The sequence below is a fragment of the Anopheles arabiensis genome, chromosome 3, assembly GCF_016920715.1.
Source record: "Anopheles arabiensis isolate DONGOLA chromosome 3, AaraD3, whole genome shotgun sequence".
Lineage (NCBI taxonomy): Eukaryota > Metazoa > Arthropoda > Insecta > Diptera > Culicidae > Anopheles > Anopheles arabiensis.
The window spans coordinates 53,201,628-53,220,229 of NC_053518.1; the positions used below are offsets into that span (position 1 = coordinate 53,201,628).

An 18,602-nucleotide genomic window follows, 5' to 3' on the forward strand; every position below is an offset into this window, starting at 1 on the left:
GAGGGGGGTTTCTTCCAACGTTACAGTTTGTTACACTAAGGGGGAGGGGGTCGAAAATTTACAATTTTTGCGTTACGTAATTGATGGATGGCCTTATTGGTTATTTGGACACACAGCGTTACAGCGTTATTTGGACTGGATTGTAGCAATCAATGAATTGCTATGTGTTAAGGCTGGGGGACATTGCCCGTACTCGCTAGTGTAATTTTTATTTTCACTAGCGCATCTGGCGACGACCAGCGCAAGCTAGATGTTTGTAAAATTTATGTGTCAACATTATTCATACTTGGTGTCTCATCAAGTTTCGACCAAACTACTTGTATGTCGTTTGAAATGTTGATAAACGCCCATTAATTGCAACAAAGTAGGCCGTCATTTGTTGTTGTTGGACAAATAGTCATTCATACAAAGCGCTGGGCAACATTTTTCCCCATCTTCCAACCTCTATCCATCATTGCGTAATATTATAGCCTCCTCGACCCAAAACTATTGTTGGGGCCCTTTTGAAGCTCGTAGGCTGAAATTTCAGCCTGTCAGCTGTTTGCATTGTATAGCAGTTTTCGAGCAACTATCTAAGTGAGTAGAATATACAGGTGGGCTTATCCCAAGGTGTATGAATCTAGAAGACTGATTTTTATCGCTTCTGCTTCTTAATAAAGATTTTAAGAGTGTTTTGAGTATTCGTCAAGCCTCCAGAAAGCTCGTTGGAGCAAAAGTTTTCACTCGTTCTGTCAAAAAGTGGTAATCAAATTTGGTTATAAAAAATGCTATGAGACCACCTGGACTACATACACTTTGATTCCAGATTCGATTACCTGATTTCTTTAATGCACCTTGGGATAAATGTAAACAAAACCGTGTTTTCGAGCAGGTACTCGAATCTAATTCTAGCTTTTAGGCTAAAATTTTCTAGACTGAAAATTGCAGGCTAGTTTTTTGTGTGGTTTTGTATGGATTGTTTACATGATTTCAGCCTCCAACTGTCAAACTCCGTACAAAAACTAACTAGAATCGTGAAGGCCCCCGTTGACAGATAAATTATACAAGCATTTAGCTTCAACCCGTCACCGCTAGATGGCGAAAAATTACACTACGGTTTACGATCAATGTAGCCCGCCCGCTGTGCAAAGCGACGGAAGAAATCATGGCGTTCGGAGAATTTTATCATGCCATCTTTTTCCCTCCAACGGCAAGTTTGTCAAGCAGCTCATCGAGTTACCCGTCCCTAGTTTCGCCTCATACCCCGCGCCTGAGAGCGCTGTCGAAGGTTTGGATGTGTTGGTGCGTCAGACGGCCAATCGCTGTCAGCCGTAGTCCGTGCTTTTTCCCTCCATAGCGCTAACTCTTTCTCGCTTGTGGTCAATACTCATGCGTTGCTACGGTGCTTAAAAACGCCGTTAAGAAACATATCAGCGATGAAGTTGCATTTTCACAAATCAAACCAAAAAAGCGCAATGAGTTCAAACGCTGCCAAGTAAAATGACTAAGGAATCGCTAGCTCACGCTGGAGGGTTTGCTGTGCAACGTGCAGAACCCTAATTCGCATTAACACGTTCAACCCGGCGCTGAATTTCATCAACTTTCCTTTCCGCCGGCATCTAGAACGCAAGTTAATTGTAAAACCGGCATACTGGAAAGTCCACTGGCAGTCCCTGGGGCCTGCCATCGAACTGAACGTGTTAAGCATTAAGCTTTTGCTTTCGTATGGTGTACATTACACAGATAGACTGAGCCGTCTGCGCAAGGGTGTGAGTGTGCGTATGTGCGCAACACTTTCGCCAAATGTGTTTTCTTGCGGAATGTTATGATCGGAATGTTATGGTCAAAGAAAGGAAGGTTCATGAAAGGCGGAAAGACGAATTGAGGCCCCTGTCAATGGTAACTGATGACCGGGAGCAGGGGGTACTGGCACACAGCTGTAGGAAGATTGAACAGTATACTTAAATTGCCGACGGATGGGGAGGAGGGGGTGGCCATGGGACCACTACGATCATCGGTCACAGGCCCTAAAATTGTTGTCGCCATGGGGGGAGGGGAGGTGCAAATGGTTCTCCAGCCACGGAGCCCTAACGACCATCTTTCCGGGGGCCCTTGTCGCTAATAATCTGTCCACTTGTAGACATACGGCATACTACCGACTAGAGATCTTCGGCGACCGCCTAGTCCGCCTACCGTTTGATCCACCGCTGGTTCATGACGGTGTTTTTTTTTCGGGGATCGGGCCAAAATCTGCGCTGACTAACGCAGATTTTGGTACATTTCCTGCGCAGGAAACTGCTCGAATTTGCGCAGCGGGCCGGCCTTCCCGGCCTGGATTGGGATTCAAAGTGTTATCGATGTACTGATGGTTTATTTTATTTCGTGCCGCTGCTGATGAGACCATTCGATGCTCGCGCCAATCGAGGATGACGAAGCCTATTTAAAACAAGCGTAGGAGAACGTCTAACACTAATCTAATATTTTTTAATTTGAACATGTTTGATGCTTCAACGACATTATAAGCATCATGTAGCACAGTGTAAAGTGCCAATAATTTTTTTTAATGTGCAGAAATCTGTCTCGAATTTTCGGGTCGCAACACACACACACACAGCGCCCGGCGCTTTGGATGAGGATGCGCTACAAGAAAGCTGAACCAGCCGTTCTACCGATAAGGTAGCCGTAATCGATCATGCTGGAGGAGGGGGGTTGGTCTGGTGGAGAGGGAAGTGTGTGCTTGCGTTCGCACTTTCGTGGATGCGTGCTTGCGTTCGCGCTTTCGCGGGTGCGTGAACGCGTACGTACATGTGTGCGTGTGTGTGTGTGCGTGTGTGTGTGTGTGTGTGTGTGTGTGTGTGTGTGTGTGTGTGTGTGTGTGTGTGTGTGTGTGTGTGTGTGTGTGTGTGTGTGTGTGTGTGTGTGTGTGTGTGTGTGTGTGTGTGTGTGTGTGTGTGTGTGTGTGTGTGTGTGTGTGTGTGTGTGTGTGTTTGTGTGTGTGTGTGTGTGTGTGTGTGTGTGTGTGTGTGTGTGTGTGCGTGTGTGTGTGTGTGTGTGTGTGTGTGTGTGTGTGTGTGTGTGTGTGTGTGTGTGTGTGTGTGTGTGTGTGTGTGTGTGTGTGTGTGTGTGTGTGTGTGTTTGTGTGTGTGTGCACGTTAAAACCCCAAAACTATTTGATTCTGATGCGTACATTTCCATTCGCTGCGGCTATAAAGTCCATGCATTTTCGATTTCGCTACCTGTGAGACAACACAACCATTGGATTGACAGCACAATCTTTGCTTTCGGTTCTGTTGTTGGGGGTGATAAATGAAACACGATAGAAGCAAACGTGCGTGTGATATGTTGCACATTTCTTTCTAATTCAGCTAGCGGACGCAAGTGGAAACAAAACTTGAATCGAATTCATATAAAAGGGGATTCTGAATTTGTTTATTTAGGTGCGTGTACGATGCTGCACCTGTCCGTCCAGAATCTGGTGGCTTGTTGACTTGGAGTCGTTATCATGACACCGATTGACCGGCAATGTCTTGGAATGGGCTCGGATCGGTAGGTTCATGTTTTGGTCGAGTGCATTCCGTGCATTTGTCGCGCCGTAGCGGTAGATGCTGCAGCAACAAAGTTAAGAAAAACTCTTCCCCGGGTGTGGACTGTTATGATAAGTTCTTCTTCTTCTTATTATTATTATTGTCATTACGACAACGCGATCATGCCAGCCTTTTCAGGACTTGAGTACCACGTAGCCGGATAGTCAGCTCTTGCTACGGCGGACGGTTCATACGCGGTTAGAACCCACGACGGGCATGCAGATGTGCGTAATGATGGCGGTGCCGCGGGCCCGCTCCTATTCAGCGTGCAACTTGCATACTGCCACACTGTCTCCTGCTCGATGCATACGCTGCATCGGGGGGAAAGAAGCACCTCCACGATAAAAAAAACACCGTCATGAACCAGCGGCGGATCTACCAATAGGCAGACTAGGCGGTCCCCGAAGATCTCTGGTTTGTAATATGCCATATGTCTAAAAGTGGACAAAGTATTAGCGGAAGTATTAGCGGAAAGATGGCCCGTGGCTGGAGAACCATTTGCACTCCCCCCCCCCTCCCCATGCCTTGTTAGGTCAACAATTTTAGCGCCTGTGACCGATGATCGGAGGGGTTCCATTACCGAAGCCCATCCAACTCCCTCCCTACGCGGGCAATTTAAGTATACTGTTCAATCTCCCAACAGCTGTCTGCCAGCAACCCCTCCTCCCGGTCATCCCGGGCCTCAACTCGTCTTTCCACCTGAGGCCCCCGATTCCTACTCCGCTACTCATTAACTCCTTCCTTTCTTTGACTGATTCCTACTCCGCTACTGTCATGAAATCCTTCCTTTCTTTGACTGATCGATCATAACATTCCGGAACAGCATACATTCGGCAACAGTTTTGTACACACACGCAAACTCACACCCATGCGCATACGGCTCAGCGGATCTGTGTAATCTACACCATACGAAAGCAAAAGCTTAGTGTTACAAAGCTATGCTTAATGCTTAACACGTTCAGTTCGATGGCAGGCCCCAGGGACTGCCAGTGGACTTTCCAGTATGCCGGTTTTACAATTAACTTGCGTTCTAGATGCCGGCGGAAAGGAAAGTTGATGAAATTCAGCGCCGGGTTGAACGTGTTAATGCGAATTAGGGTTCTGCACGTTGCACAGCAAACCCTCCAGCGTGAGCTAGCGATTCCTTAGTCATTTTACTTGGCAGCGTTTGAACTCATTGCGCTTTTTTGGTTTGATTTGTGAAAATGCAACTTCATCGCTGATATGTTTCTTAACGGCGTTTTTAAGCACCGTAGCAACGCATGAGTATTGACCACAAGCGAGAAAGAGTTAGCGCTATGGAGGGAAAAAGCACGGACTACGGCTGACAGCGATTGGCCGTCTGACGCACCAACACATCCAAACCTTCGACAGCGCTCTCAGGCGCGGGGTATGAGGCGAAACTAGGGACGGGTAACTCGATGAGCTGCTTGACAAACTTGCCGTTGGAGGGAAAAAGATGGCATGATAAAATTCTCTGATTTTATGGCCATGATTTATTCTCTGATGGCATGATTTCTTCCGTCGCTTTGCACAGCGGGTTTAAAGGCCAGGGGACACTGTCCGTACTCGCTGGTGTAATTTTGATTTTCACTGGCGCACCTGGCGGCGTCTGACCGAAGCTTTTTGCCAAACAATTTGGAGCTGCTCCAGAACATACGTTATTTTTCCATATTTTTAGCTTAATTCGGACGAAAAAAGTGTTGTAAAAGGTAGATGCACATGTCCTGCACGCATTTCATCCATTTTCATGACAAAAAACGATGGAAAAACTACTAAACTTTGAGATTTGGCATGACCATTTCCTCGAGGACCAAACAAGCTTCCACCAGCCGCCGCCAGATGCGCTAGTGAAAATAACAATTACACTAGCGAGTACAGGCAATGTCCCCCGGCCTTACAGGGTTTACCAAGTCACTTTGCGATGTGAGCTGCACAATTCATCTCACTTGAGACGTATTTCTATTCTGACGTGCTACTTCATTTGGCCCGAAATAATTTTCTATTCCGCCGCATTCAGTTTCATCCATTATATGAAGTCTTTTCACAGGGGATGTTCGCTGGAGCCGTCCGCGATGTTTACATTTTTTTCAAAAATAATTTTTTGGACTTTTAGTGCCGATTTGTGATACAAGTATGTTGTTTAACAAAGAATAGAAGTTTATCTTTGCTCCGCTGTAGCATTCTAGCCGAAAAATGGATTATTCGTTGAGATATTAGCAGTTGAACCTGCTCAGTCAAATCTGCTAATAACTCAATGAATAACCCATATTTCGGCTAGAATGCTACAGCGGAGCAAATTAGTTTTCACGTTTGACGTTTAATTGTTCGGCCGCATTTCCGTCGCGCTCCGTGAATTTTCAGTAATTTTCTTGTGTTTTCTGCGTCGCATCGCATTGTTGCCTATTCTACGGACTATTAAACTGTTTAACATCATCGTTTCGTCTTGGCGAATTGTTTAGTTGCATCACAACTGTGGTTTCCTGCTGTTTTTTCCTGCTTGGCTTAGCAGTGTTGTGCTGTGATTACGCGTGATTTTGCGATGGCGGCTATTTGCTTCTCGTGTGCTGAACCGCTTGAGGCCACCGGCTGCATCATCAGTTGTGCATATTGTGACGCTACGTTCCACCGCGGCTGTTGCAAATTGCCCCCCGAGCTGATTGACGCAGTATTGTCCAATGTTGACCTGCACTGGAGCTGCATTGACTGCACTAACATGCTTAAAAATCCGCGCTGCCGTTCGGTAAAAGAAATAGGCGCCCAGGTCGGTTTCCAAACCGCCCTCAACTCAGCTGTAGCAGCTATTGGCAAGCTCGTTGAGCCTATTGTCGCCGAAGTTCGCAGTGGTTTTACCCTCCTTCAAACTGCATCCACGCCTCACAATCGGAACTATGATCCTCGACCAGCTACTGGTAGAAAGCGGAGGCGCATAATCGAGGATTCGGCATCTCCTGGTGTAAACAGAATTGTAAACAGTCGCGGTAACATCCTTTGTGCCGCGTCATCGCCAAACGCATACACCAACACCACGATTGCCGTCCAACCGGCACCTACACAACCGCATGAACTGGTGGGAACCGATCCGTTATCATCACCGCTTCAAGCTGCACCTCGTGAGCCATTCACAGATAGGATCTGGATCCGCCTATCCCGCTTATCAACGGCCGTCACTGTGGAACAAGTGGTCGCTTCTGTAAAGCGTCGCTTAGCCACCGATGACGTTATAGCGTATTGCCTGCTGAAAAGAGGGATTAGTGTGGACAGCATGAATTGGCTTTCATTCAAAGTGAGGGTCCCGGCTATCCTTCGAGATGCGGCACTCACACCATCCACCTGGCCCGTCGGTATCGGTGTACGTGTGTTTTTTTCCATCCCGTCAACACGACCACCAAACCTCATCTCCAATAGCCACCCGAAACCGCTTTACAACACGCACACCAGCTACTAGTACTGATCACCGCTACACCACACGCACACCAACAACGACTCACCGTTTAGCCGCACACACGTCTACTCCATCTGGTCCTGAAACAACATCATCACAACAGTGTCACCCCCCGGTGAATGATACCTTGGAAGCACCCAACTCAACACTTGTTTCTGGACCGCCCCAAAACCACCGTGCTTCATATCCGCACCAGTCTACAATCGATCGCTTTTTTCTAAACTAGACGAAGTTCCGCTTATTGCACGCAGCAAACACGCCAAGCCTCATGCTCTGACAACGCAGCTCAATTGACTTCCCGTATACCCGCTTTATCCAACCGCCACAATGACAACGCTACCGCTGAGTATTTAAGCTGCTATTATCAAAACGTTAGAGGTTTGCGTACTAAAACAAAAGAATTTCACTTAGCTGTATCGGAGGCTGACTTCGATCTAATCGCCCTCACGGAAACTTGGCTTGTTGACAACATTCCATCTGCTCTTCTCTTCAACAACAACTTCTCTGTTTACCGCTGTGATCGCTCTCGCGGTGGTGGTGTTTTGCTAGCCGTTTCTAACGCATACGAGTCGATAGAATTACCTTCCCGTGATCGTTCTCTCGAGTATATTTGTGTGCGCGTTGCCTGCAATAACGCACATCTGTACGTCATGGTAGTATACATTCCACCGCAGCTTAGCTCCGAGATATCGACTCTTCGCTCTCTACATTATTGTATCAGCAGCTTCACTCTCACACTGAAGCCTTCGAATCTGCTGTTTGTTATTGGCGATTTCAATCAGCCTAGCATAAGCTGGTCCACAGCTGATCCTTCGTTCTCGCCAGCATACTCATCAATCACGCACTATGAACCAACTGCGCGCTCACTGGCCAACAACACCTTTGTGGATGGATTTATATTTAACGGATTAGTGCAACTTAATCACATCAATAATTCGCACGGACGCATGCTTGACCTGCTCTACGCTAACAATGCTATAGCTAAATTGTGTTCGCCTGTCTTTCCAAGTGTTGTTCCGCTTGTACCTCTTGACTCCTACCATCCGGCGTTTGACTTCAATATACGTATTAACTCGTCGACCCGACGCAATTCGACGACTCGACCAAACTCGACGACAACCGCATTTTATCGTTATAACTTTGCTAAAGCTGACTATGTGAAACTGAACGACATGATATCAATGTTTAACGATAGCTTTCACTGTTCCAATTTTGTTTCACTTGACGAAGCAGTATGTTCATTCTCGTCCTTTAGGCTGCAAGCCTTTGTTGTATGCGTCCCAGTTCAGCGTCCTAAACCTAACCCCCCCTGGGCGGACCGCACACTCAAACGACTTAAACGTGTAAAAAGAGCTGCTTATCGTCACTACCAAACGCGCCGCTGCCAAAGATCTCGCTCGATCTACTTTGACACGCACTCTTTATACTGCTGATACTTATACTTATATCGCAGATTGCTTTTCACCGGCCATGAATGATACCGATACCATTGATGCTGCTTTCGTCAACACTCCGGCTGGCGCAATTAACATGAGCACTCCTTTCATCGACAGTGAGATCGTTTTATCAGCCCTAACGCAACTAAAGCCTTCTTTCGCTCCTGGACCCGACGGAATCCCTTCTACCGTGCTGAAACGCTGTCAAACGACAGTAGCACCTATCCTTGCAAAATTGTTTATTGCATCGCTAGCCAATGGAATTCCCCCAAAACATGGAGGAAATCTTGGATGGTTCCTATTTACAAAAAGGGCGACAGGACAGATGCCATCAACTACCGGGGTATTTCATCTTTGTGTGCCATTGCCAAGGTGTTCGAACTAGTGATATACAAAAATCTGCTACATGCATGCCGCAGCTACCTAAGCCCGTATCAACATGGATTCGTGCCAAAAAAGTCGACTACCACGAACCTGGTTGAATTTGTAACCTATTGCACTAGTCAAATTGATGCCGGAGCTCAAGTCGATGCAATTTATACAGATCTGAAAGCAGCATTCGACTCTCTTCCGCACGCAATTCTTCTCGCTAAACTCGATAAGCTAGGATTTCCCAGCTCGCTCGTACAGTGGCTTAAGTCTTACCTAATTAATCGCACATACATCGTGAAAATTGATAAGCACATGTCCAAAGAAATAGTCAGCAGCTCGGGTGTGCCACAAGCAATATTGGCCCGCTTCTCTTCATATTGTTCATCAACGATGTTACCCTCGCTCTACCTCCCGACAGTATCAGTCTGTTTGCCGACGATGCAAAAATTTTTGCGCCTATTCACAACACAAGTGATTGTACATTGCTGCAAGACTGCATCGAATTTTTCTGTTCGTGGTGCAAGCGTAATGGACTGACTATCTGCATCGAAAAATGCTACTGTGTGTCTTTAAGTCGATGCAGGAGCCCAGTCACTGGTACCTACTTCATAGACGGCACTGCAATTAATCGAAAAAATCATGCCAAAGACCTGGGCGTTCTGCTTGACTCTAGTTTGAACTTTAAACAGCATATTGATGACGTTGTAGCTAGAGGAAATCAATTACTTGGCGTGGTTATCCGGACAACTAATGAATTCCGCAACCCCATGTGCATCAAAGCTGTCTACAACTGTATCGTTCTTTCGGTTCTGGAATATTCTTGCGTAGTCTGGAGCCCAACTACCGCTTCTTCAATTGCTCGACTTGAGGCGATTCAACGTAAACTCACGCGATATGCCCTACGCCTACTTCCCTGGCAGGATCGCAATAATCTTCCTCCGTATGCTGCGCGGTGCCGTCTTCTAGGCCTTGAACCTCTTTCGGTTAGAAGACGCAATGCACAGTGTTCTTTCATCGCTGGATTGCTAAATGGCTCTATCGACTCATCGCCTTTGTTGCATCGAGTCGATATATATGCACCATCCCGAACACTTAGGTCTAGAGAAACTCTACGGCTCGCTCAACCCCGTTCCAGCGCTGGTCGGTCTGACCCTATGTTCCGCATGTCGGCTGTCTTCAACACTGTCTCGGATTGCTTCGACTTCGACATCTCAACTCAGTGCTTCAAGGAACGTCTCCGGCTTTTGCCATGGCCGCAGTGAATTGCGCTGCAAATCATGTTTTGTTATGTTTTTTTTTTAATGAACTGTTACATCTTAATTAGGCCATAGGGCCCGTTGAAGATTAATAAATAAATAATAATAATAATAATGACATGTTTAGCCTTCCGCAATAACTTAGAACACCGTTTATTGGACCGTGGCATAACCCTATTCTTACAGACAAAGTGCATTACCGGGCAATCGGACACTCCGGTAGTGCACCGTACAGTATAATTGCAACCCTACGGAGACAGCTTAACATTATGGGTGGTATTATTCAATCCGTTCGTAGGGGTGGCGTACGTCCCGACACTCATTTTCCCAACGTACTAGATGGTTGCTACAGTTATTTACCGCGGCGTTATAAGACCGAGCACAAGAAAACTGTTGCTACCACTAAAATTTCTTGTGAGCGCCGTACGTTCCCGCTATAAACGGATTCTGTTGACACGCCAAAATATAAACAATACAAAGGTTGGGACAAACAGAGGTGCGTTTATTGATCTGAGCGCAATCGATCACCACTGCTAAAAAACGCGAGCAGGATAGACGATCGGGCGAGAGAGAGAGAGAACAATCGTTCTAAGCGGTCAGGGTTCGTGCGCCAGGTCAACGGTCGAGGATCGGGAATCGGCAGAGCGCACGAGAAATCTTGACCAAATAAGGGCATGCGCAACAGAAGCGATTTATTAATCAAAGTGCGAAGACCCAAATTGTAAAAAAGTGTGAATAATTTTGAATCAATTAAAATAAATATAATTTCAAATCCACGCTGTACAAAGGTCTTGTTATCGCTTCCACAAGCTTTTTTACAATTTAAAAGTTTTTCTTTTAATATCAACCAAATTAAAAGTTCGTGAAAGTGTTCAACGCAGAAAAATGCCGAAGCCAAAGTTCGACTGTGTCGGTTGTGACCGCGAAAACGCGGTATCGGATATGGTGCTATGTGACGCGTGCTCTAAGTGGTGGCACTTCGATTGCGCTGGTGTTTCCAAGGAGGTGAAGTACGTGAAGTGGGTGTGTGAACGGTGTGAAAGCGGGGAAAAGGACGAGGCAGCCAAGGTGAAAGGCCACGAGATGAGTGGCAAACCTAGTAGGGCTACTCGTGGGAAGGCCCAATCTCAGGATGGCCAAAACCCTTTAGAGAAACCCGTAGAAGTACCTTCGCAGCAGAAACCAGCGGTCCAAAAGTTAGCCTCATCAAAAGTGTTCTTAGTCGCAACTCCGGACATAGTTATGGCTCAGCGAAGCGTTAGGAGCGAAAACGGGTACTGCGCCGACAAATACGGCGCATGTGGAAAAGAACAGAATGGCGTCCAGTCTGATCGAAGGTTTTAGCTCTCGATGCAAAATAAACCCCAACCAAAAGGATATTAAATCGCACGTTTCTCGCAGAAGCAAAAGCTCTGTGGCGACGACACTGAAGCTAGAACGTTTAGCTAAAGAGCGAAGGTTGGAAGTCGAAGCGCTTCAAACTGAAATGAGTAAAAGCATCGCGAAATTGAATTCGGATTACGAAGCGATGAAGCAACAGATAGAGGATGGCAGTGTTAGCAAGAGAAGTGGTTAGTGAAACATCACAAGTCGTTGATTGGTTAACCAGTGACCATGAGCGAAAAGTACTTCCTAACCCCTGCACAAGTACCGCGGAAGAACGTGAGAGTGCGAGGCGATTGTGGAGTAGAAAGCTACCAGTGTTTTCCGGTTCGATAAAACAGTGGCCTGTGTTCTATAGCTACTACAATCGGGCAACCGAGGCGTGTGGTTTTACTTCGGTCGAAAACATCATCCGGCTTGAAGAAGCGCTTACCGGACCAGCAAGAGAAGTGGTGGAATTCAAGTTCACCTCTCCAGATGCAGCTCCTCAGGTCATGAAGTTGCTGAAGCAGTTGTATGGACGACCAGGACTTTTAGTAAAAGAATTGATCGAGCAGGCACGGCAAATCGAGAACCCGAAACCAGAGCGCTTGGACCAATTGATTTCCTTTGGTATAGCGGTCCAAAAGTTATGCGATCACTTGACGGCCAACGAAATGGAAGATCATTTCTCTAATCCGGAACTGCTGGAAGAACTGGTAAGAAAACTGCCGGCCAACAGAGCCTTGGAGTGGGTGCGATTCAAAAGGAACTTCGTTAAACCAACGCTTAAGGAATTTTGCGCTTTCATGGAAGAGCTAAATGAAGACTGTTGTGAATTAACAGTGCCTGCTAATGTAGAAGCTCTTCGTGCGCCACCAAGAAACATTCGAGGTCACTCCTTCCTGCACGTGTCTAATGCGGTTGAATCCGCAAGTAGAATAAACACGAACGGCCAAAATTCTCATCATGCGCAAGCTACAACATCGCGAACGAGTGTGAAGTGCTATGTATGTGAAGATCCAATGCATCGCGTCCGTCAATGTGGGGTCTTCAGAGCCATGACGGTTACAGATCGTCATGCTACAGTCCGTAGTTTGCAACTTTGCGCGAATTGCCTGGGCAGTCATGGAACGAGAAAATGCAAATCTACGTTCGTCTGTAGAGTGGTGGGATGCGGTATTCGGCATCATACACTGCTCCATCAAGAACCATCCGCTTCCACGTCAAGTGCGCAGTGTAATGCTCACGTAGAGAAATCGACGACGACGCTATTTCGAATAGTTCCGGTGACTGTTTATCATGGCCAACGCAGTATCGACACGTATGCTTTCTTGGATGAAGGATCTTCTCTGACACTGGTGGAAACGTCGTTAGCCCAACAGTTAGGACTTGAAGGTGTTCGTGATCCTCTAGAGCTGTGCTGGACTGGCAATTACTGCAGGAGAGAGGAATCATCGCAACGTGTGCAGCTGGAGATATCGGCCAGGGGCGGTGAGCGGCGCTACTCTATAGCGGCCGCTCACACTATAAATCAGCTAAGTTTACCGACTCAGTCAATTGCCACTTCACTGATATTGAATTTGAATTACTTCCAGGAACTTCCAGCGATACAGTATCGTAACGCGGTACCTCAACTGCTGATTGGACTGCAAGACGTGTTGCTGATGAAGCCACTGGAAGTGCGATCAGGCGAGAAAGGTCAACCAATTGCTGTGCGAAGTCTACTAGGCTGGTCGATTCCAAAAAGCATTGACGGATCGACAGCAGCAACGCCATTCCCGGTCAACCGTCACGAAAGAGTATCGAGTGTAGATGAAACTGTGCAACATCCGAACAGCATGGACCGACAAGGGCTACTTGAAGTGAACATCGTGCAGAACATCGCAGCAGTTGCGGAAGATAGCTCAGCCGAAAGCAGCAATGTAAATGCTGATCAGACGACTCATGAAATGCTACGCAAGTATTTCACAATCGAAGGTACGGACATTTCTTCCTTCAGTGTCAATATTCCAGTAGAAGTAAACCGTGCCAATAATCTTCTACAGACTACAACCGAACGACATGCTGAGCGTTTCACTACCGGCTTATTGTGGGCAGAAGATGAGGTATGTTTCCCAGATAGCCTTCCTATGGCTAACAAACGTCTATTGGCATTAGAACGTAAGCTGGAAAAAGATTTACCCCTAAAAGAAGAAGTTCATAATCAGATTAGAATGTACGTAGAGAAGGGATTTGCGCATGAAGCATCTAACGAGGAGGTGCTTGAAGCCCCTCCTGGTCGGGCATGGTACTTACCAATAAACGTCGTTGGCCAGTAAACGGGGTATCTCTGAATTCAAAGCTGCTGAAAGGCCCAGACCTACTAGTTCAGCTTCCTGGAGTGTTGTGCAAATTCAGACAGAGACGTGTCGCCTTTGTAGGTGATATTGAAAAATGTTCCACCAAATACGGATAAAAAAGCCCGACACACACTCTCAATGATTTCTTTTTCGATTCGATCCGAGCGAAAGTCCCAAAACATACATAATGGATGTCGCTACGTTTGGCGCAACTTGCTCACCGTGTTCTGCTCAGTACGTTATGCACTTGAATGCCGACCAATACAAAGAGACGTACCCAGAAGCTGCTGCTGCAATCAAGCAGAAAACCTACATGGATGATTACTTTGATAGCTGCGACACCGTGGAAGAAGCAAATGCAAGAGCACGACAAGTCCACCTTATACATAGCAAAACCGGTTTTAATATGCGCAATTGGATGAGTAACGAGTCAACAGCCCTTGTAGGTTTGGAAAAAGCTAACAAAATCCAACACAAGGCGATAGAACTGGAACAAAAGAACAATTTCCGAGAGTTCTGGGTTACACCTGGGACACGCCAACCGACGTAATAAGATTTGCTGCAAAATGGCAAGATGCTCTGAAACCTTATGCGGTAGGTGAAAAGAGGCCGACAAAGCGAATTGTACTGCGCATTGTGATGAGCTTATTCGATCCTCTAGGCCTTCTAGCCCCAGCACTGATCCATGGCCGAATCCTAATGCAAGACGTATGGCGGTCCGGACTGGACTGGGATGCTGAGTTGAGCGACTCAGAACATCTTAAATGGCAACGATGGGTTAACCTACTACCAGGTATCGAAAAGCTGGAAATTCCTCGATGGTACTTCTCGAAAGCATCGGTGGTTGACTACAATAGCATTCAGCTTCATGTGTTCACCGATGCGAGTGAACTTGGGTATGGATGTGCAGCCTACCTCCGCATGGCAACGGCTAGCGAGATTATTGCTGTTTGGTGATGGCAAGAAGTCGTGTAGCACCATTAAAACATTTGTCTATACCGCGCATGGAGCTCGAAGCAGCATTGCTAGAGGCAAAACTAATGCAAGCAGTGAGCGAAAATTTGGAGTTACATATTCGTCACAAATTCATACATACAGACTCTGAAGTTGTCTTGTCCTGGATCCGTTCTCCCACGCGGGAGTTTAAACAATTTGTAGCTTGCCGAGTTGGTGAAATACTGACGCTAATCGAACTGCACAACTGGAGGCATGTTCCCACGAAAGAAAATCCGGCCTTTCGTGAAGACTGCTTAACAAAATGGTGCAAAGAAACAGACATTCAGCCAAACGGAATGTGGTTACTTGGACCATCGTTCTTGCACAAACCAGAAAAGGCTTGGCCACCACAGAAACCTATCGATAACACAACTGAAGAGCGTCGCGGACATGTAATGATGCACACAGAAATAGAGAGTTTTAGCCTAAAACCTGAACGATTTTCTAAATGGAGCGTGGTTGTGCGGACAGTAGCGATTCTGTACCGGTTTATATCAAATTGTAGACGAAAACGTGCAGGTCTTCCGGTGTTAACGTTAAAGGCCACTAAAAAACAGCAAGCTCACATTCTAAAATCTGTTTCGTACGAAAACTTACCCCTGAGCTCCGAAGAGTTTGAGAAGGCTGAGATAGTGATATGGAAGCTTACTCAAGAAGACGCATATCATGCGGAAATGCAAAAGCTAGAGATCAGCCGGCCAGACCTAAAACAGGATGCCGCAACCGAACTGGAGAAAAAAATCCCCTGTTCTCGCTTACGCCTTTTAAAGACGCACACGGAGTTCTACGCGTGAATAGCCGAACATGCAAAGCAAAGCAGATAGATCTCAACGCACGTTATCCGATCATACTCCCGAAAAATCACGCCGTGACGGAACTGATCATTAACGATTATCACCGCAGGTTCGGGCATGCAAATAGCGAAACGGTTGTGAATGAGATTAGGCAGCGGTACTACATACAACACCTGCGTTCGTGTGTCTCCAGGACAATGAAAAACTGTCAACGGTGCAAAATAAGAAAATGTCAGCCGAGCATACCTAGAATGGTACCACTCCCAGAAGCGAGACTTACCTCCCACATTCGTCCGTTTAGTGCAGTAGGCATCGACTACCTGGGGCCAATAGAGGTGGTCAACGCAAGACGGCGAGAAAAACGGTACGTAGCTGTGTTTACTTGCCTCGTTACACGAGCATTGCATCTAGAAGTCGCACACAACTTGTCTACAGTAGCGTGCATCATGGCAATTCGTCGGTTTGTGAGTCGAAGGGGTCCTCCTACCGAAATATTTTCCGATAACGGCACGAATTTCTAGCGCCGACAACGAGCTACAAAAACAAATAGCAGACAATAAGTACTCCTTAGCCGATACCTTTACCGACGCACACACTACGTGGCGATTCAATCCACCTTCAGCACCGCACATGGGTGGACTATGCGAGTGAATGGTGAGGAGTGTCAAAGAAGCATTGAATGCGTTTGACGATAGGGGAAAATTAAATGACGAAATTCTACTCACAGTTCTTGCAGACTCAGAGAGCCTGATTAATTCGCGCCCCCTCACATACATGCCACAAACGCTCTCCGACTCGGAAGCATTAACACCAAACCATTTCCTTTTAGGATCGTCGGTAGGAAGAAAGGAGATGGTAACCATTGTACCACACCCGGCGGAAGCTCTAAGGAACAGCTATTGCCGATCTACAGAACTCTTGGGACAGATGGCTCAAAGAATACGTCCCGACTCTTCATGGGCGAGCCAAGTGGCAAAAAGAAGGCGAACAGTTGAAAGTGGGCGCGTTGGTCTTCGTGACGGAAGGAGCTCGAAAGGAATGGCCACGAGCTGTTGTAGAAAAAGTGTTTCCTGGTTGTGACGGTAGAGTCAGGCAGGCGATGGTGAGAACAGCGCACGGGAAAATTTTTAAACGCCCGGTCGTAAAACTAGCGAGGATCGATGAAGAAGTTGATAGAGAGGAAGAAATTGATGATGCAAAGGCTGATAGTGGGAACGGCAAAACACAGTAGGTTGATTGTCGCGTCTTTATCAACTGGTGAATCCAAACCGCATGGATTCACGTGGGGGGAATGTTGACACGCCAAAATATAAACAATACAAAGGTTGGGACAAACAGAGGTGCGTTTATCGATCTGAGCGCAATCGATCACCACTGCTATAAAACGCGAGCAGGATAGACGATCGGGAGAGAGAGAGAGAGAACAACCCAACGGTCAAAAGCCGAAGATTTTATATTGACCTTTCGTTTTTTCTATCTCCCACCAAACAAAGCCGAAGTCGCTCGAACCTTTTACTCTGTGCCAGAGCGAGAAAGCATGCATTCTGCATCAAGTTTTACAGCTGCAAACACAGCGCGTGTAGATGTGTGTGTGCGCGGAGCGAATGTATGGATGAAGATGGGAAGCAGCGGGGTTTTCTCGTTCAGTTGAGAGACCCGAACAATTCCCCATGGTGTTATCAGTCCAATACCAACGCTGCTGAGGGAAGGGTGTGCTATTTTTTCGCGCGATTCATGCTCATGATTATGAAAAACTGTATGTTCTTTGCAATATTTGCTTACTATGTTATTGTTTTCACCATTTTCTAAATTTTTCCCCACTTTTCAAATCTTCTTCTTCTTCTTTGGCTCAACAACCGTTGTCGGTCAAGGCCTGCCTGTACCACTTTTGGGCTTGGCTTTCAGTGACTAATTGATTTCCCACCATAGCAGGATAGTCAATCCTACGTATGGCGGCACGGTCTATTTTTGGGGATTGAACCCATGACGGGCATGTTGTTAAGTCGGACGAGTTGACGACAGTACTACGAGGCACACCACTTTTCAAATATTTCATTAAAATACACGTGAAAGTTTCTATAGATAATATTTTCATAGGAACGGTGCTAAAAAGCCGCATTGCTAAGAATGATTATATTATCGATTTAAAAAAAAGTTTCTGAACCCGTAATGAAAAAAAAAAACAAAAATATGAAAAACTTTTTCTAAGTATATTTTGAGTTGCTGAATCTAGCTCTCGAAGATCGTTTTTGGATACGATGAATAGTTTAAAAGATATTTATCAAAAACCTGTTGCTTTCTTCGAACACACATATTTGAAATGTTCAGCAGTAAGCGGGTATCTGTTCATTGCGCCTATGATACTAAACAAAATTCAAACAATGGAAAAGATCCATTCTTATTTCATTAATAATCTCGCCAAGCGCGATGTAATAAATGGTTAAATTGTTTGACCGGCTGGTTTCAAACATTTCTCCCATCACAAACGCTGGATCAAGACCCGGCGGTAAGTACCCTTTAATCCATATACAAAAATAACTCTCCATCAGTTCACAGGCAAACAGGCAGCAAAGAGGATTCCACAAAGCACAAGCGGCTCCAGGCTTAACCCGCCGTTCACCCCACCTGGCCCTTGCCCCCCCAAGGCGAACGCGAAAAAAAGGAACGCCCCAAAATCAAACTGCACAGTGTGTGTGCGTGTGTTGTTTTGCTTCTTTCCCATTCGAAACCCGAACTAATTTCGGCTTTTTGCACGAAGAAAGGTTCGAGCCATCGCTTCCGCTCGAAGTCGAGCAAGGGTTCGAGCGATAAGCTCCCTCGAACCCATCTCGAACCTTATTTCCTTCGAGCGACTTCGGCTTTGTCTGTTGGGCAACCAACCAAGCCGAGCTCTTTCGAAGTAAATTTGCTTCGATATAACTTCGATAGAAGTTCTCTACCGAAGGTGTATCAACTTTGATAGGCAGTTCCTACCGAAGTTAAACTCGGGTGTTTAGCCGAAATGCTACAAAAGAGAAAGAAAAAATTCTCTCGTAT

At 46.3% G+C, this 18,602-nt stretch overlaps 2 protein-coding genes across 7 annotated transcripts in view; one reads left to right on the forward strand and one right to left on the reverse strand.

The window, feature by feature from the left end:
• Window positions 1–18,602, reverse strand: part of LOC120899514 (protein spitz-like) — a 109,581-nt gene that overhangs the window by 36,853 nt on the left and 54,126 nt on the right. The gene's annotated exons all lie outside the window — the stretch shown is intronic.
• Window positions 12,273–17,676, forward strand: LOC120899513. The gene is made up of 3 exons (XM_040305459.1): window positions 12,273–13,414; window positions 13,483–13,542; window positions 16,396–17,676. The coding sequence occupies exons 1-2, from the start codon at window positions 12,460–12,462 to the stop codon at window positions 13,503–13,505; spliced, it is 978 nt and encodes a 325-aa protein (XP_040161393.1). The 5' UTR covers window positions 12,273–12,459; the 3' UTR covers window positions 13,506–13,542; window positions 16,396–17,676.